General features: G+C 41.8%; 1 protein-coding gene across 1 annotated transcript; it reads right to left on the minus strand.

Annotated features, from left to right (window-relative positions):
• Positions 1 to 1,598: 1,598 nt before the first annotated feature.
• LOC135609913 (mannosyl-oligosaccharide 1,2-alpha-mannosidase MNS1-like) lies at positions 1,599 to 25,555 on the minus strand. Its single transcript, XM_065103716.1, has 14 exons — positions 25,312 to 25,555; positions 24,809 to 24,856; positions 24,484 to 24,681; positions 24,261 to 24,373; positions 6,372 to 6,437; positions 6,019 to 6,190; positions 5,423 to 5,512; positions 5,117 to 5,244; positions 4,850 to 4,915; positions 4,619 to 4,727; positions 4,427 to 4,525; positions 3,450 to 3,530; positions 3,200 to 3,370; positions 1,599 to 2,184 (listed from the first exon to the last, which is right to left on the minus strand). The coding sequence occupies exons 1-14, from the start codon at positions 25,462 to 25,464 to the stop codon at positions 1,948 to 1,950; spliced, it is 1,731 nt and encodes a 576-aa protein (XP_064959788.1). The 5' UTR covers positions 25,465 to 25,555; the 3' UTR covers positions 1,599 to 1,947.
• Between the last annotated feature and the right edge of the window lie 1,353 nt (positions 25,556 to 26,908).

Raw genomic sequence — 26,908 nt, forward strand, 5'->3', positions numbered from 1 at the left:
CGATGTTGACGCAGTTGTCAAACGATGAAAAGACCGTCGATGCAAATGCCGAGCAACATTGCTTAGCAACTACGTCGACTCCAATGCAGATGTAGAGCGACGTCGCTCAACAACTACATTGATGCTGACGCAGATGCAGAGTAGCACCACTCAGCAATTACGTCGATACCGACGCAGATACAGAACGACCCTCACTTTTCGTTGTCGCTCTTCTCATCCACAACAATTATCTGCGACCCCAACAATGTTGTTATTAGAATAAATAGACCTATATGTTTTACTTTCGAAACTATAGAGATGTCAATGTAACTTTTTAAAGTGTAGGGATCGAGATGATGCTAAAGGTAACTAACTAACTACATAGGATAATATGTAATTAACTCGTGAGAGAGTGAGATATATATAAATCACAATGCACTATAAAATATATAAGTCCCTTATTTTTATTTTTATTTTTTGGTTGGCATATCCTTTTCATTTATTCTTGCATAGCATTATTTATTTTCTAAGAGAAAAAATTGTCCTTGTCCTCCACTCTATCGATTATCACCCACCTCAATAAGGTATTGTTATGTAATCTTACGTGCCCTCATCACTCGTCTCGTTGTGTGCCCTTCGCCTTGTTACTCGTCCATGTGCCCTTCCCATGCTACTCACTTTCCTTTGTCAAACCAAATTTACTCCTGCAACGCATGGATCTATTGGGTGTCGCGTAATGATACGGTAGAGGTGTAGCTAGGAGCAAGGCTGAGTTCGAGGCCAAAGTTAACTCCTTCGTAACCAACATATTCACATAGTATTTGTCGGAACATCGATGACAATAGTCATAAAAACTTGTGTTGAATCAACGAGGATGACGATAAGAGCCAGAGTCCATAGATGAGCATGGTGGTAAGGGTATGTAAGTGAGGCAAGCAGAAGATTAGGGATAATTTTCTTTTTTAAAAAATAAAGAATATTATGCAGGAATAAATAAAAAAAGACACTAATCCGAAAAAAGTGAAAATAAGAGATATATATATATATATATATATATATATATATATATAATTTCCTCCATATCTTCTTAAAATATTCATCTTTGGATTTGATGACAAGATAATTGTTCTTATTATGCACGTGGTTTCTATACATCTCACTCTCTCACCGGTAGGAACTGAATTTAAGATTTGTTTTCTTTGGCATTTTATGTACGGAGAAAGAGCGGCTTTTGTTGAACACGTGACGCCGACTCCCTTGACGGCCAAAGGAACACGTGATGCTGACCAGAATCCACGGCGGACGGATCTCGGATGCACGTGCGGCGAAGCCGCCGGTAGTTGCTGCTCCTCGCGCTCGCACGTGTCACCTGACGACGGTCTCTGAAAGCGAAATCTCTTATATAACAATTTCCTTGGAATATATATACCAAAGTTTTTTTTTTTCTTTTGAAGCAAAAAAAAAATTCTTATTTTGTTCATCAAGTGGAATTGAATAATCCAAAGTAGACAACAATCTATCAAAAATCATATACTCGCCAATTGTTAAAACTATTAAATACATTAGGTCATTTCCTAATAATGAAAGAATAATAAAACCTCTCAAAGATGATAAGAGAGCAAGGAAAAGTATGCTGTAAGAGGTTTCATAAACAGAAAGAGTAGCACCTACAAAAGAAGAACATTTACATCGGATGGCAACACCCATCCATATGCGAATGACATGAAGCAATGGAATTGCTCATTTATCCGTCAAGAAAGATGCAATATTTGTAAACCAATCACACATTTCTAAATGTGATCTCATATCCATCATTCTGCAGACGATCCCACCTTTCACAATGAACATGCCATGAAATCATTCTGTCAGATGTGCTCCCCCATTTCGGTCAAGATAAATTGGACTTTTGAGGTTGTAATTAGTTAATCAGATTAATAAAATCCACTCGAAACAAAATTTGATAAGGCCTCAATTCTGTTCTTCATTTCCTTGCTTTCTTCCAAGTGGCTTAGCGACTGATATCCTTGTTGGTTCCGTGTCTTGTCCATCTTTTCTCGTAACGATTCGTAAAGGATGAGCTTCGGTGTTGAAAACCCACTCATCGAATGAGATGAGTGATGGTGGTGAGAACAAGAGATAGAGATACTTCAGTGTTTCTGCAAGAAAGAAGCTTTGCATCATGTTGTCCTTCTCACCTGTTTTGACCTGAAGACAACATGAGAAAATTAGTCCTGGAGAATTGGAGGGATGCAGAAGGTATATTTCAATCAACTATGTTTGTATAGCAAGGAAGATAACATTTTTAGCAGTAGAGTAATGCACAACAAGAGAGAAAACCACATCAACAAGTAAAACCAATTATATTAACAAAGATGGTGAAGAAGAAACATAAAAAGAATTGCTTCACAACAAATTAGTCTCCATAAGCATGTCGATGGACAAGGAAAAAAGGGAAAATAAACAGCTTGTGAATAACACCAACCTTCGTATCAAACCACACTCAATGGCAGCAACATTTTCGCTTGAAACATAGAAGAGTTCTCTGAGATTCAAGGCTAGCTCTTTCCTCAAGATCCAACATTCCCCTCACAATTCAGCTTCACAAGTAGGATAAGAATGGCCATCTTTAACCATTGTTCCCCAGAACATATCCTAAATAAGCTAGTTACATGACTAAGATATTCCATCATTGCCTGCTCAAACATAACTGATCTGATCTAACTGGATAGGGTTATTTGTTATAAGCACTGTCTGGTCCAGTGAACGAACTAGGAACTAACTGGCTGTGGAATGGTTGGTGACAACACACTTGAACTTGAGATTTGTTATATTTTAACGAGTGACACAAGTAAAACGAATTAAAGGTCCCACTACAGGTGCAAGCCAAGTCACCAGCAAACTATTATCTCCCACAGAAATAATGTGCATCCATGAAACTTGGTCAGTAGTCCCATAGAGACAATGAGAAGTATTTGTTTGTACTTTGGCAAAGCAATTTTAATCAAGCACTTAAATCTCAGTTACTAATCAGATGAATCTTTATGCATATAGAACAGGTAAGTAATATCCACAACACTAAGCCAACATACATGTTGAAAGACAAATATCATTTTATCAACGGGAATTCAGAAGGAAAGTACCACTTCCACATAAACCATGAACAACCCAGAATGAATGACATTGAGGGAAAAGGTCATCGATAGTGTAACAAGAAACTTACATCTCTTAGTCCAACATAACCAGAATCGATACGACAGTTCTTTTCGAATGCCTGGAATATGTTCCAACCCCAATCTTGGTAAGTTTTGTTTCCAGTGAACCGCCAGAGATACATAAGTGACTCCACAGTCTCTGGTCTTAATATATTCCATGATGTGCCAACATTCATATCCTGAAGTAATGCATGGAATAATAATTATTTAGCAGTGGTATGACTTATGTCGAAGATTTGCAAGTTAAGTTTATCTGACCTCTCCACCATTGAAGTAGTAGTTTTCTCCAGCTAATTTTGTTGGAGTTGATTGGTAGAAATTATAGCAAGTCCAAGCAAGCTGCATAAGAAATTTGCTGACTACAGATAAGGGCAGAAGACAAATAAAAGAAGGATCTGATTTGCAGTCATTACAGGCTAACAAGTAAGAGAAAGATATTTTCCAATTGCACATGTTCGAATAAAAAGAACAAGGAACAGAGGAAGGACTGTGAAAATTATGTACCCAGATTGAAATAGTTTGTGACCACAAAGGAAATGCTCATAAACATAAAATCAAACAAACAAGATCAATGATCAAGTAGTCATATATTATTATGTAGAATGCTCAAACCACGAAGGAATTGAAATGATCAAGTAGCAGATCAAGTAGGGGTGCAAGATCTTTGTTAGGTGTGACAGTTAAGGTAGAAAATTATGCATTGAAAATGTAACTAAACACTCTGTATTTGTAAACACCACTTGTGATGAGAGTAGTGATCATTCAGATCAAATGCTCAAATCAAAGAAAGCGGAATCATCAAGAAACATGTTAAATGAAAAAGAAAGACAGGTACAAAATCTTGAAGATAGATTTTTGTCCAGTCATTTCAAATATTTGTGGAAACGACATACTAAAAGTTAATTTACAATGATAGGACAAAAAACAAGGCGTTGAAGAATGAATTGGAATCAAATTAAAGAGTACTAGCAGGGGTGACATTTTGGCAGAAGATTTTGGTTATAATTATATAAGATTTTTCTGAAAGCCAGTTATTAATTTAGATTATCAGACTTGACTATTTCCTTCATGCCAGTGCAATTCAACAGCTTAGCTGTCTTAAAGATATGATTGGATATATTACAGGCATGCAACCTCATACACCAATGTACGTTTAAACAAAATCAAGTTCATTATCAAGTCAGAAGCATAAAAGAGGAAATAACAATGCAGTCTGAACTCTGAAGAAAGAGTACCTCTTTTGCAAGTGAGAGAAATTTCTCTGCTTTCTCTGGGTCATAGTCTGAGGAACCCAGAACTAACATGCCTGGAACAAAGCATGCCAATTCATCCATCTGATTAAATTTGAAGCCAAGGGCAATCAGAAGGGTTGTAGATTTAGAAAACCATTAAATAGGAAATCTCTTAATCACTTCAAAGAAGCATACCTTGTTGGAGAGAGAATCACCAGTTTTCTCACAGATATATGACAAAGAAGATTGAGTGGTTTTCCGTATCAAGCTCAATAGACCTTCCATCGAAATTTCCCACATTTCTCTGGAGTGGAAGTTCTCCAAGTCAATAGCATGACAGAAAAGAGGTGTTCAACAGTCAAGCATCTACGCAAAATAACTTCAGGGTATTCACAGGGCAAAAAAATACACACACAATTCACCAACCGGTAATGCTTCACTGTTCCAGTTTTGTTCCCTTGTATCCAAACTTTGAGTAAGTATTCATAGTAACTGTAATAAGTTAACCTTCCAAATCATTAGATGTTGACAAGGTTATTTTGTAAGACATAATAGAATGAGCTATGCAATAATGATTATTTTTATAAGACAGCATAAGCTGACAGATACAGGGTAGACGAACAACAGAGTTCCAGATAAACCATAATGTGCCAAGAAAATATCAACTCCACAAACTAAAAACGCCAACATTACCTATCACCCATAGCGCCAAATGTTATGCTTGAGGAGGATGCTGCCACACCTGAATGAGGGTTAATATAGATGGGAAGTAAACCATCACTTGGATATGTCTTCTGCAGCTGAGTGATGACCTTCTCCGCCTGGGCAAGTAAAGATTCATAGAAGGATCAACATGACATTAAATATTAATTTTGTGAATGGCACCCGACTTAAAGTCAACCCTCTAGGAGTTGTATCCTTAATCAGAATTTACCAGCTGCCTTTTAGAGGTGTCTTTAATAAATTAACAAAACTCCAGTTAGAACCTGATAAAATTACCTTCTGCTGGTATCTGGGGTCTCCCGTTCTCTGAGATAAAGCTATAAACTCAAGCTGCTCAGTCCCAGAATCTGCAAGAATACTTTGTCCCTATACATCATATAAAAATGTAGCATGAAGTAATCAAGTTATAATTATACCATTTTCAGGTCAGAGACCATCTAATATTAAAAAGACAAGTTAAAACACAATTGTGTAGTTTGAACAGAAAAAAAAATTGTTAATGGAAGAATTTAAAGTAAATTAACTGTAGAAAGTTTTAACAACATTAGTTATCTAAGAGAACAACAATCAAGGATTGCATGTAGAACTGCCGATTAACTGATAAACTCTGGTTCAAATTTTTTACTGAACAACTAATTGAACAAGGCTAAATAGCAAAATAACATAACAAACTCTGTAATGGAAGTTCAAAATATATTTAGTATCTACAATAGATATTGCTGCCTAAATAGCAACAGGACATAACTGATTCTGTATTGGAAGTTCAAACTATAAAATTAGTATCCACAATAGATATTGCTGCCTAAATAGCAACAGAACAGAACAGATTCAGCATTCTCTGGATTAAAAAAAAAAGGATTTTCATATTTTACCCCAGTCCATCCAAAATTATGTGCATGACCATGAGCCAAGTTTATTCTGTTATACGGAATGCCTGTTGGTGTATCCCATGCAGGTAACAATCTATCAGCAATGTCTCTAGCCTTCTCAAGAAATATCTTATCACCAGAAAGGTCATAAGCACTAAGTAGTCCACCAACAACTCTGAAATTAGAACAAATAGAAAAGAAAAACACATGAGAAGGGAGAACAAGAAAAAACTAATGGACTCAAAGTTTCACTCTCTAATGACCTGTAATAACTAAAACTAGAATATGGGAAATACTATCACCCAATTATGCCAGAATTTAATAGGCACAACACTAAGTAAACCTTATAATGCAACCTTATGGTTGTCTCAAAAACACTTGCTTCATAATCCTTGTTGAAGTCTAATGAAGTTGCAATCCACCTGCCATTTATGAGAAACAAAATCTTAGCTAAACAAGTATACTTTCAGCATATAGTAGCCCAAGACTAATCTCCAACTCTTGGACAATTCTAAATAATATCAAGTAAACTGACAATTTCTTAGGGCATCTATTTCTAAAATGATGAAATGATATAGCAAAATAAAGCAGACAATTTAATGCTAGAACCCCAAGATAGCCATCTGTACAGATCACATGTGGTAGGCTTAGTTTGTTTGTGCTCATCTCAACTTAGATTAAACTGCACAAGAAACAGCAACATATCCAGGAGCATAGAGTCATGATAAGAAAACATCGTGTAGCTTCTCAGTCCTCACTAAGGAAACTCATCGTTAATGCAACAAGTACATCAACAAACATTGTAGATACCAGCACAGCACATAAGAAATGCGGAGACAGATTCAAGACACCAATATGACACAAAACTAATACACAAGAATGTCAAAACTTGGAAAAATAGGATACAATTCAGCATGGAGATCCAATAAAAAAAAATTCAAATCTATCATAATATATGACAGTTTGACGTTTACCATGATTCATTATAAATAATAAGTATTCACTAGCATCCCTGATATATTCATGATTCATGAATATTGCTTAGTAATACAAATTGTCAAGAATATAGGTAAAATAACAAGAATGTATAATAAATAAAACAAAATCATTCTAATAATTTACCGAACAATTGATGTTATATACAAATAACAATCTATTGAGTCATATATCGATCTTCATAATTAAATAAACAGTTCTCTAAAGAAATGTCTACAGGGACAAGCTTTGGTGCTCTGATAAGGTTGCTCATTTGCAACCTTCTCTATACCCCACATTGATGGGAACCTCTTGCACTGGACTTCCTTTTTTTTCTCAAGAATTATCCATGAAGCATCCAACTATCTGTAAAGTATCATAAAAGAATTCACTCTCTTTAAATAATTATTTAAAACAAATATTTCAAGGAATTACAAAGTAAATTTCTGAGAAGTATCTATTATGCAGATACAGTAAGCAACTCGAATAATCTGCACTTCTCAGATCAGTACCAATACCAAATTTTATTTAACTGAGACAATATGAACTGGTATCTCTGCAGTTTCACCTTGGTAAGGATTTTAAGTTTTGATTGGAATGGAGAGTTCCACACTATGTTGTGTTGTCCTGTTCAATTGTTGAGAATCTTTATGCTAGAACAGGGGGCACATTGCTCATATTTTCTTTAACCATATCACAATGAAAACATACCAAAACCTTGTAGAACAGTAAACCAATAAAAAGAACTCACAAAAGAATTTTCTATGTAGATACTAACTGCTATAGCCGTACAAAGACACACTGATTTGGTAAGGTTGGTATAGTTGTTGTATAGCATGTGAAATCATGCATCAAATACCATTAAAAAAGTTGCAATTTTTATGGGATAAACATCAAATTGTCGCAAACTATAATCATAATAGAAGTGCACAATCAAGAACAAAGAAATCAAAGAGCGGGCAGTGGGTCATGTGATAAACAACCCATTTTTAGCAATTCTGCTAATCATCGTTCTTACACGGTCATTGATATATGACATAGAAGAATAAGCAGTATGCATCCCAAAGTGATTTGAGTTTCAAAAACATGAATGAAATTTATATATGATCTCACTTAATATTAAGACTGAACAAGGTTCATAGAAACATTTCCTAGAACTGTATATGAATAGAAAGACAGTCGATCGAACATAGTTGTAGAAGGATTAAGCCCTCTATCCTCTCAAATAAAGATTAAGGATATACCACCTAAACCTAAAATTCTCCAATTTAAGCATGTTCTATTATGGCAACTAATATGCATAAAAGCAATTTGAGATTCTAACAGTTGCCTTCCTATCATTGTAAAAGTTGCAATGATATACAGGAAATATTGTGCCCAATAAAATACTATCGGCCACAGGTTTCAGAATCCTTATCCATGCAATAATATCTAGCCAGCATTCGAGAAGCAGACAGCACAGGCAGCATGCAAGCTTGACTATGATGCACACTTGAGTAGCAAATTATGATCTAAATATGAGAGTATGTTTGCAAGGATCTGGCATTTCTTTCACATACTGATGACAGAAGCATTGTCTTCTAGGTATGACAAATAAAATCTAGATTCAGAAAAAAAAGGAGGCACTAAGATGATAAAAAAGGAATGTAAGTGAAATAGATAGTGCTTATTGTTAAAAAAGCCTCATGGAAATAAGTTACTTTCATTAATGGAGATAAAAGCTAAGCTACGGAAGCCATAACAATACAGAGCAAATGGGTTTATTGGAAAAGCAAAGGTCCATATATGACTTCACAATTAAAAGTAGAGATTGTTTGTCCCGAATCCAGCAAACTCTTGGCTATTCCAATAGAAAAAGAAGTCTGCAATATCAGGTGGAATTCAGCAACCTGTACTAGATTCCATTTTTACAGTTTTCTTATTATAGAATGCTATTCATAGTAATCACCTGCATGAATCTTAAAGATTTCTGGGAAAAAGAAGAGCATATTAAATAAATTAGAATTTTTGTATGAATCTATTAGAACCCTTGCGGATTCTAAGCTTGGGGTTGATCTCTTTAGGGAATCGGCCTCCTTGGAACTCTATAGGAGTTCCTTTCTCCAAGTTGCTGCTCAAAGGCTGCTAAAAAGATTCATCTATTTCTTGAGAAAAGAGGATGAATACATGAATATTTATAGAGCTTCTAAACCCCAACTCCTAATATGACTCCTACTCAAGACTCCTACTTCTAATAGGACTCTCACTTCTAACCAACTACTAATGCTTCTCTAAGAAGCAACCTCCAAACTAATCCTAACCTTAGCTGGTCTCTTCTCCTCTTTAATAGGGGTCGGCTAGGTAGGTTTTACATGAATGCCTCTTTCAATAAAACTCAATTAGGACTCTCCTAGCTAGAGTCCTATCAGACCCGCCCTCTTCAAATCAGTCTTGTCCTCAAGGCTGACGATCCATAAATTCTAGGAATTTAATCTTCAAGTTGTTATAGTTCTCCCAAGTGGCATCTTCTGCTGGTAGATTCGCCTACTGTATTAGTACTTCAATAGTGGGTCGTCGTCGTCGAGTCACGATCCGTCGATCAATAATGGCACTCGGCCGGGTCTGGAGTTCTCCTTGGGTATTTATATTTGGTAGATGACTTTGGGTTATCTCGTTTTGTCCCAGCTTGAGCTTTAAACATGACACATGGAAGACTGGATGGATTCAGGAGTTGGCAGGTAAGTCCAATCTGTATGCTGCCGCTCCGATGTGCTTCAAAATTTGGTAGGGTCCATAGAACCGAGGTGAAAGCTTCATAGATGCTCTGGTCTGGATTGATATTTTCTTGTATGGTTGGAGCCGTAGGAAGACCCAATCTCCTACTGAAAATTCTCTTTCGCCTTTATGTCGATCATATTGATGTTTCATCCTTGCTTGAGCTGCAATGAGATTATGTTTTAGCAACTTTAGCATTCTGTCTCTGTCCTATAGTTCTCTATCTACTTGTTCTACTTTAGAGGTGCCCAACATATATTTTGGGATCACAGGGGGAGGTCGGCCATACATAGTCTCATAGGGAGTACATTTTGTGGATGAATGATAAGTTGTATTATACCACCACTCGGCCTAGGGAAGCCACTTTGTCCACTCTTTTGGTCGGTCACTGGTGAAGCATCTGAGGTATATCTCCAAGCATTTGTTCACCACTTCAGTCTGATCGTCGATTTGTGGGTGATACGCCGTACTCATTTTCAATTTAGTGCCCTGCATCTGAAATAACTTTGTCTAAAATCTACTCGTGAAGACCCTATCACGATCACTTACAATAGATCTCAGCATCCTATGTAATTTTATAATATTCTCCGTAAAGATTCGAGCAATACTAGAAGCAGTATAAGGATTACAAACAGTGCAGAAGTGAGCATACTTTGTAAGGCGATCATGTAACATCCCATTAGTCCCATATCGAACGTGCGCAATGAGTATGATTGGCTTATATGGGCCTGATGAGTATACTACGTTAACTCCCGCTTAAGTATTTTGGTCCGTGGTTGAAGGACCAAAATGGAGTTGTTGGCCAGTTAGCTTATCAGACTCGGGTCGTGACAGATCAACCACGATAAGAATTGTACCTTTTCTTTGTGATGAGGGAAGCCCTTCGATGAAGTCTATTGATATATCAGTCCATATTGAGTCTAGGACGGGTAGAGATTGCAGCTTTCCGGGACTTGCTACTGTCTTGCTTTTATGTCGTTGACATACATCACATTGTGCCACAAATTTAGCAATAATATTTTTATCCTTATCCAATAAAAAATTTGCTTAATTCTCTTATAAGTTCTAAGGAACCCGGAGTGCCCAGCTATAGGTATGGAATGCATCTCTTGAAGGATAGTCTTTATGCAAGTAAAATTTGGTACAAGCATAATGCGTCCCTTATAACGTAATTCTTTTGAGTTCCAATTGTAATGAGCCATGGAGCTTGGTGCTTCCTCCAATTTTTTTATGATCTTACTGGTTTCCAGATCTTCCTGTCGTTCCCTCTTAATATCCTCAAGGAAGTCGTTGGTCGAAAGTGAAATGACCGAAAATTTAGCTTGCTCGGGTAGTCGCGAAAGCGCATCTGCAACAATATTCTCTTCCCCTTTTTGTAGATTATTTCATAATTATATCCAAGAAGCTTTGTTACCAATTTTTGCTGCTCGGGAGAAGATATCTTCTGCTTCAAGAAATATTATAGGCTTTTATGGTCGATCTTGATTTGAAAGCATTGCCCGATTAAGTACGGTCTCTATTTGGTCATCGCATGCACAATCACGAGCATCTCCTTATCGTAAATAATCATCTTGAGATGGGAAGGAGATAATGCCTTATAATATAAGCGAGGGGGCGGCCATCTTGCATTAGTACAGCACAAATTCCGACTCCGGAGGCATCGGCTTCAATAACAAAAGTCTTGTCGAAGTCGGGTAGCGCTAGTACGGGCGTTGTCGTCATTGCAACTTTAAGTTCGTTGAAGGCGGTGGTGGCTTTATCCAACCATTGAAAAGCATCTTTTTCAGCAAGGAAGGGATGCACTGATCTTTCCATAGTTTTTCACAAACTTGCGGTAGTAGCCTGTTAAACCGAGAAATCCGCGTAGCGATTTTATGTTCCTCGGGGTCGACCAGTTCTGCATTGCTTCAATTTTCACCGTCAAACCTTCCTCTGATATGATATGCCTAAGATATTCCGTATTCTGTTGAAGAAAGCTGCACTTCGATTTTTTGACAAAAAGAACATATTCTCGCAAAATCGTCAAAACAAGTCGTAAGTGCTAAAAATAATTTCCAAGAGAAGGGTTGTAAATAAGGATATCGTCGAAGAAAACCAGCACAATCTTACGAAGATAATTCGGGAAAATATCATTCATAAGACTCTGGAAGGTAGAGGGAGCATTGGTGAGACCAAAGGGTATTACCAAAAATTCGTAGTGGCCGTTGTGTGTTTGAAATACGGTTTTTGGTATGTCTTCTTCGCACACTCATATTTGATGATACCCGGATCGAAGGTCCAGCTTTGTGAAGACTCGTGCTCCCTTTAATTCATCAAGCAATTCATCTACTACTAGAATAGGGTATTTATCCTTGACGGTAATGCCGTTAAGAGCTTGGTAATCAACGCACATTCGCCATGTTTCGTCTTTTCGTACGAGGAGCACCGGTGAAGAGTAGGGGCTGAAACTTGGCCGAATAACTCATGTTTCGAGCATCTCTTTTATAATCCTTTCTATTTCATCCTTCTGGAGATGTAGATACTGATATGACCGAGTATTTGCTGGAGGTTTGCCCAGAAGAATTGGTATACAATGATCATGCCGATGGGTAGAAGGTAGGTTGCACGGTTCGTCAAATATATCTGAAAATTCAGCAAGCAAAGGAAGTAGGTTTGGATCTTCAAATTTTGTTGGCTCTCCCTTAGTTTGCTGCTCAAGTTATACGAAAATGCCGCTACATACTTTGTGCAAAACTTTCTCCATTCGTTGTGTGCAAATCGTCGTTACATCACCCCCACATTTCCCGTACAGTATCACCTGGTTTCCCTTACTGTAAAATTTCATAATTAGTTTCAAAAAATTCCAGAAAATATTACCTAATGTCGTTAGCCATTCGATGTCGAGCACGACCTTATAATCATCAAAAGGGAGGAGGAAGAAATATGCAATTATCTCTTGGTCTTGTAGCAATAATTTCACCCGTGAGCACCTATAATCACACTTCAAAATTCGTCCGTCGGCAACCTTAACGTCAAATATGTTGCAATTCTCGATAGGTAAGGTCATCCGGACGGCAACCTTATTGTTCATAAAATTATTAGTGCTCCCGATGTCAATAAGAACGGTGATAGGTTATTGCTTCAGAAGTCCTCCCACTTTCATCGTTTGTGGGTTCGCATAACCGGCAAGGGCATGCATCGTAATATCAATTAGCTGCTGTTCTTCATCCACGACCTCTTCCTCATACTCTTGTACCTCCTCCTCCATGTCTTCAAGAGGTTCAATCAGTAGGAGGTGGCCCATTTTGTAGCGATGATCACGATTCCACGGCTCGTCGCAATGCCAACAAAGACCCTTTGCTGATCGGTCATGTAGTTCTTTTGTCAATTTTTTTGGTAGTGAAGGACGGCTGGGAGCAGAAGGAGGTTTATATACCGTAGGCCTAAGAGAGGTTCTCGTCCTTCGAGCTGTCATGGTACGAGGTTGTCGCACCTTCACCTCCCCTTTTATCTCTAGCTTAAGTCCCTCGATGAATATTCCTAACAATTAACGGTCAGTCCAATCACGAGCAAGGTAGGATAGCTTCTCAAACCTGGTTTGGTACTCTTGAATCGTAGAGGTTTATCAAATCTTTGCGAGTTAGCCATCGATATTTTCATACTCTGTAGGTCCGAAATGATTCAGCAATACGTTCTTAAATTGATTCCACGTCGGAGCCCCATGATTGTATTCCAGTCAATTGTATCATTGAATAGCATCTCCTTCAAGGTGGATGACAGCAATTTCCACCATAGCATTATCCGACGTTCTGTCACGAACGGTCGTCGCGCACCCGCAACAACTCCGTTCAACGAACCGTTCGTCGCTCACACCCGCATGTAAAGCTGCTTGACAGCATGTTTTCTTATGGTTTTGGGTCATTTTGCTTGTAAATATGTAAGTTCGAACAAGCTGCAGCGTTGCAAAGCGACCGTTCACCGAACCGAGCAAAACAGCCCCAAAACAGCCCAAAACGGAGCCATTTTCGCGTGCCGTGGGAGGTGAGCGGAGAGCTGCCTCCGCTCACCAAAATGTCAGCCAGCTCAGACCCCAGGAACCCCCCGGGTGGCACATGGCTGGATGGGGCTTCGGTTATATACCGGGCGTTGAACACTCTTTCGCAAGTTCGCACGTGACCTTTACGGGAACTTGGTGTTGCGTCCGGGACCAGGTGAGCGGCTGTTTGTGGGCTTGCAGCTGTTCGTTCATCCTTGAAAGCCTTGTTTTTCTCCCTCTCCCTCTTTTCTCTTGTGCACACAGGGTGTTCGTCGAATTGCTTGTAAAGCTTTCCGTTTCGTGAGACTTCGGGACTTGTCCGTTGCTCGTTCTTTCGATCTAACTTTCTTTCTCTTTTACAGGTCCTTCGGGACCTGCGAGAGGTTACAAAGTGGCTGATCCTTGCGGAGCAAGATCGCAAGGGCGAAGCGCGACTTAGGCAACGCAAGCTAAGTTCGCGTCTTTGCGACGAGGGTGACTCGCGACTTAGGCAACCCAAGCTAAGTTCGCGTCTTTGGCCGCAAGGGTGCATCACGCCTTAGGCAATTCCAACTAAGGTCGTGACATTGTGGTATCAGAGCGGGTAAGCTCTTCGACCGAACAGCGAACGAACTTCGCAACTTCGCCATGGCAAAGCATCGTGGCGAATCAAGCAAGACGGGGCAGGCCGAACCCTTGCCCCAAGCAGCCGCAGGTGGGCTGCATGTGCACACTCGCTCTCATGCTGTTGGAGCCGCTCACGAGGATCGCGGCAGCGAACAGGATGAGCGAGAAGTTGGCAACTCTCCGCGAGCGGAGGAAGCGCAATCTGGTGCGCTAACTGGGAAAAAGAGTCATAAGGAGAGACTCACGACGGCGGAAACCCGCCTGGATGTTCTGGAAGCGAGCATGGAGGAACTCTACCATGGCCAACAAAGACTTGTTGGGGTAGAGAGCTCGCAAGAGGAAGCGGAGTCCAGGATCGACAAGGTCGAGGCCCTAGTCGACCGACTGTCCGATGACACCAAGGACTCCGTGCTGCACTTACAAGACGTTGTGGCGGAACTCACGGCAAAGGTGGCTATGCTCACAAGAACGCTAAATGCGGAAGGAGGCAACACCCGCGTTGCACCGCCACAAAACTTGAGGGCACCTGAGCCCTATGGATACGGAGGGGCCAGAGATGCCAAGGAGCTCGAGAACTTTCTGTTCGACATGGAGCAATACTTCAGAGCTACGAGGCCCGATTCTGAAGATACCAAAGTTTCTATAGCAACAATGTATCTGAATGGAGATGCGAAACTTTGGTGGCGAACTCGTTGGGAGGAGATCCAACAAGGTCGGTGTCGAGTCGACACATGGGAAGACTTGAAGCGGGAGTTGAGAACTCAGTTCCTACCGGAGAACACAGAGTTCGTCGCAAGAAGGAAGTTGAGACAACTCCGCCAAAGTACCACCATCCGAGACTATGTAAAGCAGTTTTCTGCACTGATGCTGGACATACAGGACATGTCCGAGAAGGACAAGTTGTTCAGCTTCCTTGATGGTTTGAAACCATGGGCTCAGCAGGAGCTGAATCGAAGGAATGTTACCGACGTGGTCGGGGCAATTGCAGCTGCAGAAAGGCTCACCGACTTCGTTTCCTCTGAAGACCCAGCGAGAAGGAAACAATCTTCAAGCAATCGCCCTCCAAAACATTCTCGAGGGAAGGAGCTCGGGGGCGAACAGAAGAAGAAGAGCTCCCACAAAGGGCCGAACCCAAAAGGCAAGGCCTCAAAACCTGGAGGATGCTTCTTGTGCGGAGGACCGCACATGGTAAGGGAGTGCCCACAGAAGCAGGCACTCAACGCTTTGACAGCTTCCATCCACCCTCCCCGATCGGACAAGGGCAAAGCTGTTGCCCTTAGCTCAAGCAGTTCTGAATCCAGCAGCGACGATGAAGAGTCGCAAGGACCCCGAATGGGAGCAATGCGTTTGTTGAACGCTATGCGGGGTCAAGTGGGGGAGAACATGAAGACGAAGGCACAAAAAGCAGGAAGTAGTGAACTGATGTATGTGGACATCAAGCTGAATGGCCAAACGACCCGTGCAATGGTGGACACGGGCGCTACCCACAACTTCATAGCCGATCGTGAAGCACAACGACTTGGGTTGACATTGGAGAAAAGCCCAAGCCGAATGAAGGCGGTGAACTCGGAGGCCAGGCGAATCTCCGGGTTGGCGAAGGGAGTTCCCATCAAAATCGGGACTTGGAGCGGGAACACCAACATGATGGCCGTGCCATTAGACGACTTCCAAGTGATTCTTGGAATGGAGTTTATGCACGCGGCGAAGTTGGTGCCGATGCCGTTCTTGAATTCCCTATGTATGATGGGAGGCGATGATCCCTGCGTGGTTCCCGTCTCTCGGAGAGGAACCAAGGAGCCCCAACACATTTCGGCCTTACAATTGAAGAAAGGGGTGCGAAAGGGCGAACTGACATTCGTGGCTGCTATGAAGCTAGAGCCACTCAACGAAGAGGCCATTCAAGAACCTGCTGTAGTGGCGAACGTCTTGAGGGAGTTCAAAGACGTTATGCCACCCGAGTTGCCGAAGACTCTCCCACCACGCAGAGGCGTGGATCACAGTATCGAGCTGGAGCCAGGAGTGAAGCCTCCAGCGAGACCACCCTATCGCATGCCCCCGCTAGAGTTGGCAGAACTCAGAAAGCAGTTAGGTGAACTGCTAAGCGGTGGTCTCATCCGCAGCTCAAAAGCACCTTTCGGAGCTCCAGTTCTCTTCCAGAAGAAACAAGATGGGAGCCTCCGATTATGCGTCGACTACCGAGCCCTCAACAAAGTGACAGTGAAGAACAAGTATCCCATCCCGCTCATCGCGGACTTGTTCGACCAATTGGGCAAGGCGAAGTATTTCTCAAAACTCGACCTTCGGTCGGGGTATTGGCAGGTGCGCATTGCTGAAGGCGACGAAGCAAAGACTACATGTGTGACCAGATATGGAGCGTTTGAGTTCCTGGTGATGCCTTTCGGCTTAACCAACGCTCCGGCAACATTCTGTACTCTCATGAACCAGCTATTCAAGGAGTATTTGGATAAGTTCGTGGTCGTCTACTTGGACGACATCATCGTCTACAGCCAAACGCTCGAGGAGCACGTCAAGCACCTTCGGACGATTTTCAAGGTTCTCAGGGAGAACACTTTGTTCGTAAAAAGGGAGAAATACTACTTTGCTCAAACTGAGATCCTGTTCTTGGGGCACCGAATCGGTGATGGCTCCATCCGGATGGACAAGTCGAAGGTGCAAGCAGTTGCGGAATGGCGAACTCCAAAGAAGGTGCTAGAGTTGAGATCCTTCCTTGGTTTCGTCAACTACTATCGACGCTTCATTGCGGGATATTCGAAGCGGGCAACCCCACTAACGGAGTTGCTGAAGAAGGAGCAGCCTTGGAAGTGGTCTGACAGATGTGAGATAGCATTCCAAGATCTGAAGGCTGCTGTTCTGGAAGAACTAGTGCTCAAATTGCCAAACTATGGAGAGCCCTTTGAAGTCCATACAGATGCTTCGGACTTTGCTATTGGTGGAGTACTCATGCAAGAAGGTCATCCGGTGGCCTACGAGAGCCGCAAACTCAACGAGACCGAGAGGCGGTATCCAGTGCATGAGAAGGAGATGACAGCGGTGATCCACTGCCTACGAGTTTGGCGACACTACCTCCTTGGGTCGCGATTTGTGTTGAGGACAGACAACATCGCCCTGAGTTATTTCCAAACTCAGAAGAAGCTCTCCCCAAAGCAAGCACGGTGGCAGGACTTCCTGGCTGAATTTGATATGGCAATGGAATATAAGCCCGGGAAGGCAAATGTCGTGGCCGATGCGCTGAGTCGGAAGGTGGAGTGCGGAACTCGCCAAGAAGATCGTCGTGAACTCCAGGAGCTTACCGGGAGTCCGCTGGAACATTGCCAAGAGATCGTTGGAAGTTCGTCGGAAGATCGCCGGAAGCTCGTTGGAAGAAACCAAGACCTAGGAACTTGTTTAACTTAAGGATGTCTTAGATTTCGTAGTTAGCACGTAATTAAAATTGGATTTGGGCCAACCCAATTAGGAGCCAGTTGGGCCCATGTAAGGACTGTGTTGGGCCTAATGAGAAGCCTAAACAGTGACCCAAGAAGTGGCACTATCGTGGCACAGTCTTCTAGACTATGTCAGGCGATGGTATCGCTAGTCTGGGCAGTGATACCACCCTTGGTAGGGTGCCAAGCGATGGTATCGCTAGTCTGGGCGGTGGTACTGCCCAGCGTAGTGTTAGTGTCAGACTGACACTGGCGGTGGTACTGCCCAACACAGGTGGTGGTACCGCCCGAACCTAGGAAACCCGGGATGAGATGTTTTTAGGCTCCAAGTTTGAATCAACTTGAGGCCTATAGATACCCCTCTCATCCCTGGTTAATAAACACAAGACTTGAGAGTAAAAATAGAAAGAAACGTTGCTGCAATCTTATGTGAACTCCTCTCAAAAGTTCTAAGTGTTAGAATAGTTTGAGAGAGGAGTAAGTGGGGGTGTAAGGGTTATCTCCTAAACCCGGTAAAAGGAGAATCGAGTTGTAAAAGGTGGTTGGTCTTCGCCTATTGAAGGAAGACCGATAGTGAATGCCGGTGGCCTCGACGAAGGAGGAATCGGCGGAGTGGATGTAGGTCATGACGACCGAACCACTATAAAAATCTGGTTTGCTTTACTTTGAGTAATTTACTTTAAACTGTAAACTGCCTTCTCATTACTTGCTACGCTCCTCTTATTGCTTTCAAAGTTAAGTATTTCCAAAATCGATTTTATCGTACGAAACGAAAAGGTTTTTGTAACCAACGTGATTTGACCGCTGCACTAATTCACCCCCTCTTAGTGCCAACTCTGTTCCTAACATCTCGAACATGCTGCAGCCACGTATGAGGGTGGACTTCCTGCGATGGGAAGGAGACCCGGCGGGATAGATTTCGCGCGCCGAACGTTACTTTTGCTACTACCGAACTGTCACGACCTTAGCTGGAATTGCCTAAGGCGTGATGCACCCTTGCGGCCAAAGACGCGAACTTAGCTTGGGTTGCCTAAGTCGCGAGTCACCCTCGTCGCAAAGACGCGAACTTAGCTTGCGTTGCCTAAGTCGCGCTTCACCCTTGCGATCTTGCTCCGCAAGGATCAGCCACTTTGTAACCTCTCGCAGGTCCCGAAGGACCTGTAAAAGAGAAAGAAAGTTAGATCGAAAGAACGAGCAACGGACAAGTCCCGAAGTCTCGCAAAACGGAAAGCTTTACAAGCAATTCGACGAACACCCTGTGTGCACAAGAGAAAAGAGGGAGAGGGAGAAAAACAAGGCTTTCAAGGATGAACGAACAGCTGCAAGCCCACAAACAGCCGCTCACCTGGTCCCGGACGCAACACCAAGTTCCCGTAAAGGTCACGTGCGAACTTGCGAAAGAGTGTTCAACGCCCGGTATATAACCGAAGCCCCATCCAGCCATGTGCCAACCGGGGGGTTCCTGGGGTCTGAGCTGGCTGACATTTTGGTGAGCGGAGGCAGCTCTCCGCTCACCTCCCACGGCACGCGAAAATGGCTCCGTTTTGGGCTGTTTTGGGGCTGTTTTGCTCGGTTCGGTGAACGGTCGCTTTGCAACGCTGCAGCTTGTTCGAACTTACATATTTACAAGCAAAATGACCCAAAACCATAAGAAAACATACTGTCAAGCAGCTGTACATGCGGGTGTGAGCGACGAACGGTTCGTTGAACGGAGTTGTTGCGGGTGCGCGACGACCGTTCGTGACATTCTCCCCCACTTAAACTGTCGACGCCCTCGTCGACGCTTGTTGATAGCTGTTGATGACTTCTTCTTCATGTCGCAGGGCGTCTTCAGGCTCCCAACTGGCTTCAGTTCGGGGAAGCTTTCGCCACTTCACCAAGTACTCTGTCTGCTCCGCTCCGTTGGGTAGCTTTATCTTGCGATCCGCCAGAATGGTTTCCACTCGCTTCTCGTAGGAGGCTGTGATGGGAGGTAGCCGAGTTGGAACACTTCGAGAAGCATCTTGCGGATCTGAATGGTAGGCCTTCAGGTTGCTGGCGTGAAGAACGTTGTGAATTTTGAACCACGCCGGCAGCTGCAACTTGTAAGAAACATTGCCTACCCTGCTGATAATTGGGAAGGGCCCTTCATACTTGCGCACCAATCCTTTGTGGACTCTTTTCCTGAAGAATTGGAGTGATGCTGGTTGGAGCTTTACCAACACCAAATCGCCAACTTTGAACTCTTGTGGTCGCCTTCCCAAGTCTGCCCACTTCTTCATCCGTTTTGCCGCCTTCTCCAAGTAAGCCCGCGCAATATCGGCATTCCGATGCCACTCCTTTGCGAAATGGTAGGCTGATGGACTACTCCCAGTATACCCAATTGCCATAGTGTGCGGAGTCGACGGTTGTTGTCCTGTGATAATTTCGAAGGGGCTCTTGTTGGATGCAGAGCTCCGCTGCAAGTTGTAGGAGAATTGGGCGATGTCCAACAGCTTCACCCAATCTCGTTGATTGGCACTCACGTAGTGTCGGAGATACTGCTCTAAGAGCGAATTTATTCTTTCAGTCTGACCATCCGTCTGGGGGTGGAGGCTTGTAGAGAAGTATAACTTTGACCCCAACAATTTGAATAGCTCGGTCCAGAAACGTCCCAGGAACCGAGCGTCTCGATCACTCACGATATTGTGTGGGACTCCCCAATACTTCACTACACCCTTCATCATCAGTCTGGCCGCCTCTTCAGCTGAACAGTGTAGGGGAGCAGCAATGAAAGTTGCATACTTTGAAAACCGATCGACCACCACAAGTATCGATCCAAGTCCCCCTACAGGTGGCAAGCTTGATATGAAGTCTAAGGAAATGCTCTCCCATGGCCTTTCTGGTACAGGCAACGGCTCCAAAAGTCCCACCGGCTTCCGCTGCTCCACCTTGTCTTGTTGGCAAGTAAGGCATGTTCGAACATACTCCTCCACATCAATCCCCATCTTCGGCCAGTAGAAGGCCCTCTCCACGAGAGCCAAAGTTCTGTGAATGCCGGGATGTCCAGCCCAAAGGGAATCGTGACACTCTTTTAAGAGTTCACGCCTTAAATTGTCCACTCGGGGAACATAAACCCTGTTCCCTTTTGTGTAAACAAGTCCCTCCTGGACCCAAAATCGTCGTGCCTTACCTTCTTTGATGAGCTGCATTAGGATAACTGCCTGGGGATCACTATACAGTCCATCTCTGATTCGGGAAAGGAAGTTGGAGTGTAACTGACTTGTTTGGCCTCTGCCCTCCAGTTGTGCAGCATTCTATCTAAGAGAACTGATCATGTAAATAATGCAGGTTGCATATTACTGGCTGGCGTAAGTTGGCTCACCTCGGCAGATCCTGCCACTGGGGTGTTAGGCGCAATCCCAAGATTGAGTTGATGAAGGAACTCAAGCTGCAAAGACCATCCTTTGTAGGTGAAGCTCTTGAGAAAAATGCAGCTCTGGAGAAGGAAACTTCCTCTCATGAGGCCAATAGCAGTGAATTTAGCTATGATAAGCTTGACAATGAACTAGAGTCTTTAACAAATAATATATGTCAAGATGATCTCCATATTCAACCATCATCAGCCTGGTTGCAGCATAAGAAACTTTTGCAGTTTTGCCAAAATCATAGGCCAGCATACTATGGTACTTGGCGCAGGAAAAGGTAAGCCTTTATTTCCTAAATTTACACTAACATTTTTTTATTTACATTTCCACCAAAGCTTTGATATTCTTTCTTTTAACTGCAATGGTGCTACCATAGTGGTGTTGTTGGTCCGAGGCACCCATTTAGGAAGGACCCCAAAGTGGATTATGACATTGATAGTGATGAGGAATGGGAAGAGGTACTTGTCATTCAAACCTTTTGTATCTGTTACTGAGATCAACAGTCATGACTTGGTATTTGCTTTTTGCACAGGAGGATCCAGGTGAAAGTCTTTCTGACTGTGACAAAAATGATGAAGAAATTTTAGATGCAGAAAATTTTAAAAATGAGGATGACACTGAAAGTGAAGATAGCTTTGTTGTTCCTGATGGTTATCTATCCGAAAATGAGGTGCAGATGAAAACAGACTATAAATAATGTTCTATATGTGTTACTTCGCTCATTAATTCTTCATTTCCCAAACTCGTGATTCTACTAATTTTACTGCATCTATTTTCATATATTTTGAAAGTTTTCTCTTTGCTATTATCAATTCTGAGTTATTTGTGAGGTTCTGACTTTTGTTATTTACCTTTTGTGCTCCACTTGGATAAGTGCTTTTCTTTTGATAATGCATATGTTTATGTTTGAAAGCATATTTATCCAACCTTGTAACCGATCAAGCTTTTGTCACTACTAATTGAAGGTATTGCACTTCAAAATGACTGCAAAAACACAAATGCTGATTTTCTGGCAAGCTCCGAGACTTCTCGGCCAATTCCGATAGAATTTCTGACGAATGTCCGAACTTCCGACGAACTCTCGAACTCTCAACGAAATCGCGTCCTTGACTCCGGGACTTCATTTTGCTTTATGTTTTGCTATCGTAGTTAATCCTGCATATGTAAAAAAACACTTCGATCTAGACAATTAATACTAAGCATGAATCATGTTGTCCGACATGTCATTGGTCCCTTGACGCTTCGTCCGATTCTTCGGCGCATCGTCCTCTCTTGCGGCCTATTGCCCAATAGGCCAGTTGACTATGCAACTCTTATATCCTTGGCATAATATCCGCTCTTCTTGGCCCGATGCCCGAATCCATGGCCCGAAGCCTTCTGTCGATACGTCGACCGATCCTTCGACTCGACGTCCAATCTTCTGACATGATTTCCCCCAGGCCCAACATGATTCTTCTTGCTTTAATTATCTCATCGTGATCGAAGTATCCTGCGTCACTCATAACGTAGATTAAATCATAAACACTTATCAATTGGTTTCATCATCAAAATCCGAGATTCAACACGAGGGTTGTCCCTCCTTCTCTAAAGGCCTCTCTGAACTCTCTCCTCACTGAAATTTGGTTGGACTCGACAATTGTCCAATTCTGAATTCTGCAAATAAAGCGTGCAATTTGTCCTCCAAGCGCGATTCAAGCCGCGATTCAATCTGAGATTCCAATGCTTCAAATTTGGCATTAATTGGATCTTGAGAAGCTATAGCATATGTCTGTAGATCAGAGATGTTTCTGTCTTTTTTCTATTAACGGGTTAATGACATGGGGTGGTGGAATATTCAAAAAAACTAAGGATCACAAAAAGGTACTGCAGCAGATTTTTACGTCCAAAGTGTAGCAGTTTGGACGTAAAAAATCAGTGGTGAAGAATTTTTTGACGAAACCAAAGGGAAATCTGCTGTTAGGAAATATCAAAGCTGTCGTAAAAATTTCGTAGAGATTTGGACAGAAAAAACGCAGTAGCAAGATGAAACAAATTGTGCTATGTGACTGGAATTCTGCAGTGCATCTTTCGTCGTAGAGATGAAAACTTTACGATGAAAAGTTTATGCAGCAATATAATAACATTTTTTTTTTTTTGAATAGGGATAACTAAATTGCAACAGCAGTAAGGTAGGAAATCAGAACCTATTGCAATTCACATGGAGATCAAAGGATGATCCGCGATGGTGGAGATGACGACGGAATTCAACGACGATCTTTTAAGCAATTGTGGGAATTGCTTTAGGCGGTTGTGGCGGGCTGATGGATGGCTGTGGAAGGGCAACGAGACGCCAAGAATGCTACTCTGATACCAAGTGTAGAACCCTTACGGATTCTAAGCTTGAGGTTGATCGCTTTAGGGGATCGGCCTCCTTGGAACTCTATAGGGACTCCTTCCTCCAAGTTGCTGCTTAAAGGCTGCTAGAAAGATTCATTTATTTCTTGAGAAAAGAGGATGAATACATGACTATTTATAGGGCTTTTAAACCCCAACTCCTAATAGAACTCATACTCAATACTCCTATGTCTAATAGGACTCCTACTCAATACTCCTATTTCTAACCAACTCCTAATGCTTCTCTAAGAAGCAATCTCCAAACTAATCCTAACCTTAGCCGGCCTCTTCACCTCTTTAATAGGGGTCGGCTAGGTAGGTTTTACATAAATACCTCTTTCAATGAAACTCGATTAGGACTCTCCTAGCTAGAGTCCTAATAGAATCCTCTGGATTCTTTGTTAAATTTTCAATTAGTTCACTTAGAAGAGACATATGAGTAGAAATAGCCTATAATGTATGAAAACATTATGTACCAATTCAACCATCATAGCAGCTGTTATTCAACCCAAGCCTAATACACTGAAAAAAATATAAAAGTACATAAAAATGTCCAACTATTTCAAAATAAGTTTTGTGAGAATAGAATTCTGTCCACATATTCAATATTTAAAAAAAATCATATCGGCAAATAAGAATAATAAATACAATGTTCAACAATATGCAGAATTTTGTTGTTTATTAGAAACTCACTCTCTTGCTTTCTGAAACTCATCTTCCAAGCCCATAATGTATAGTGTATCAAGAGAATCCACAAGGGTTGCTCCAAGGCCACCAAAACTATTGACACCATTCATTGACTGTGGCTGGATATAGAAGTAAAATGCTGTAAATTCTTGTTGCACGAATTAAAAACAAAAACAACAGGGAACATCATGATTCTAGCATAAATCTTATGTTACATTTCAGAACAAACCTGAAGCTCATCTTGTCCCCACGCATATTTTACATAAGAGTTCCAAGCATGTAGCATAGCCTCTTTAACTTTTTCCCTCCGTTGGCTGTTAACCAGATCAATTTCAGCCTTCCACACATTATTATTCTTGGCCATTTCCTCCTTTGTACCAGAGAGAATTTCAGTCCCATCACCCAAATGTCCCCCGACTTCCCTCAACTATAAGAAAAAAACAGAAATTTAAAAAGATACGTAACGAAGGCAAGTCATTTTCACAACATTGACGTGAAAAATGCACAAAATTGTCAGATTAGAAACATGACAGAGGAATGGATTCTTCAAGTACCTGATGTTGCAATTCGTTTAACTCATCGTAGAGTCTGGAAACCTCTGCCTGCACATTGACGTCGTATTAAACTTCCTACGACTTCGTTCTACATAAATGAAATGAATGTATCCTCTCGAAACAGCAACACTCGACATTGAAAATTTTAGTAGAAAAGAGAACGATTTTTTTGTTCAAACTATTGGCAAGAAGATTACCGATAGGTTCCAATTCTATTCCTGAAAAATATCAATTACGTTGAAACTATTGGCCGAAAATAACCCTTCCCCCTTCCCCAAAACACGCAAGACTCATAGAACTATCAAAAACAAACAATAGAAGAATAACGAAAGACTCCCTAGACCATTCAAAAGATGATGTTTTTACTAATGCCAAACAGATCTACCGGCCCAAGAATCGAATACGGACTGGAGCAGCAGCAGTCGGGCTCCAGTAAAAGATCCGACACTTGGAACGAGAATCAAAGAGGAAACCCAAGTGGATATGAACGGATCGTCGCCGACCTCGTGGTCCTGGAGCAGGGAACGGCGGTCCCATACGACGAAGGTGGTCAAGACGAAGGCGGTGAAGACGGCAGCGAACCGCACCGGCCTCTTCATGTAGTATCCGGGATGGAAGTGCCGCCACCGGCCCGACGAAGAGCCCCGCCGCGCCATTGGTGCCCTCCGCCACAACCCTAATCAGCACCCACCGAATGGGCCTCCCCAGTCCTCCTCCTCCTCCTCTTCCTCCTCCTACGGCGACGAGTCGTCCCGATCGGGAATAACGACGGCTTTGTGAAGCTGCTTATATCTGATCCGAACTGTGAAGAATGAGCGTTGCTCCCCTCCTCTCTGCGCTCGGGCCCCCACCAGCAACTGCCAATAAGAAAGGCCGGCCTCATTCGTGACTCCTTTATTCTTGTATCCCATAATACTCCGTAGTACATTAAAAAAAAATTGTAGGGAGATTTTCTAGAAAATATTTATATTTTAAGTATTTTATAATCGGTATCTCTTATTTTGATTTTTTTTTCAAATAGAATTTTAATAAAAAATATTAAATACCCCTAAAAAATTATCATTTTTGTTGCTCATTTTTTAATCAATTTTTAGTGATTATAATATTTGATTGATCACGTTTGAAATCATCAGAGTAGATCTATACCAATATGACAAAGGAACTGATTTATATCAGGGTAATTTCTCAAAAAAAAATTTCAATGTTTTCATTTTTTATGCATAGCGCCTTCTTTTTGTTTAATTCTTACTCATACTCTTTATTTTCCAAAAAAGAGATTATCCATGCAATTCTTCATCTCCTACTCGTCTTCACCTTTTGCTCCTAAGATGACCTACGAACTTATTAGACAACAAAGGCTACCTTGTGAGTAGGAGGCGGAGGCCATCTTTCGACTAAGAGGTAGAGGGCAATTTAGCGGTATGTAACATGGTTGAGGCGAAGGGTGAGAGCAAGGGCCTTACGATAAGACCTTTGTAAAACTTCAATAGTGGCAAATCAAGGCTTTAGCGCCAATTGTGGTAATAGTAGTGGACAAGAGTGAGAGCATACTCAAGGGTAATGGATGAAAGCGAGGGTGAGCAAGCGGACAACGGTGCAAGAGCAATGACGGACGAGAGACAAAAGTGACGATCGACCTAACAGAGGTCAAAAACATTTTATCTTTTAAAAAATAAGAGCTACTCTATGAGAATAAAGCAAAAAAAAAAAGTGTTTCGAGAAAAAAAAAAAACTTAAAAGAGTGTTTTAGGAACTTACCCATGATAATATGGGTGTATAAATATTATTTTTTTCTCGGAAAAGTCTCTCTTTCATACGTTCTCAATGTGGTTGAAGAAACAGAAGGCAAAAGAGAAGCTTTCATGAATCATTCACTATCATCAGATCAGTGCGGATTATCTCCAGAAATAGGAATAGAGTCCATAAAATAAATCCAAACAAGTCATCCACTTGACCAATACAAATCTAATTCACATTTACTTACAGGCATACGCTACATCATTGCGTATTATCATACAAACATGGGACAAAGAAGAAGAAAAAGTATGGATAGAGGCGAAAAGGAGAGAGACATAATTAGAATCGAATTGAAATCCTCCA

Source organism: Musa acuminata, chromosome BXJ2-4 (genome assembly GCF_036884655.1).
Source record: "Musa acuminata AAA Group cultivar baxijiao chromosome BXJ2-4, Cavendish_Baxijiao_AAA, whole genome shotgun sequence".
NCBI lineage: Eukaryota > Viridiplantae > Streptophyta > Magnoliopsida > Zingiberales > Musaceae > Musa > Musa acuminata.

Coding starts and splice junctions, on each gene's coding strand:
- LOC135609913 (XM_065103716.1), bottom strand. CDS start 25,464: ATGGCGCGGCGGGGCTCTTCGTCGGGCCGGTGGCGGCACTTCCATCCC. Junction 24,857..25,311: donor CCCTGCTCCAGGACCACGAG/GTCGGCGACGAT, acceptor GTCAATGTGCAG/GCAGAGGTTTCCAGACTCTA. Junction 3,531..4,426: donor TTCTCTCACTTGCAAAAGAG/GTACTCTTTCTT, acceptor TTTCTTATGCAG/CTTGCTTGGACTTGCTATAA.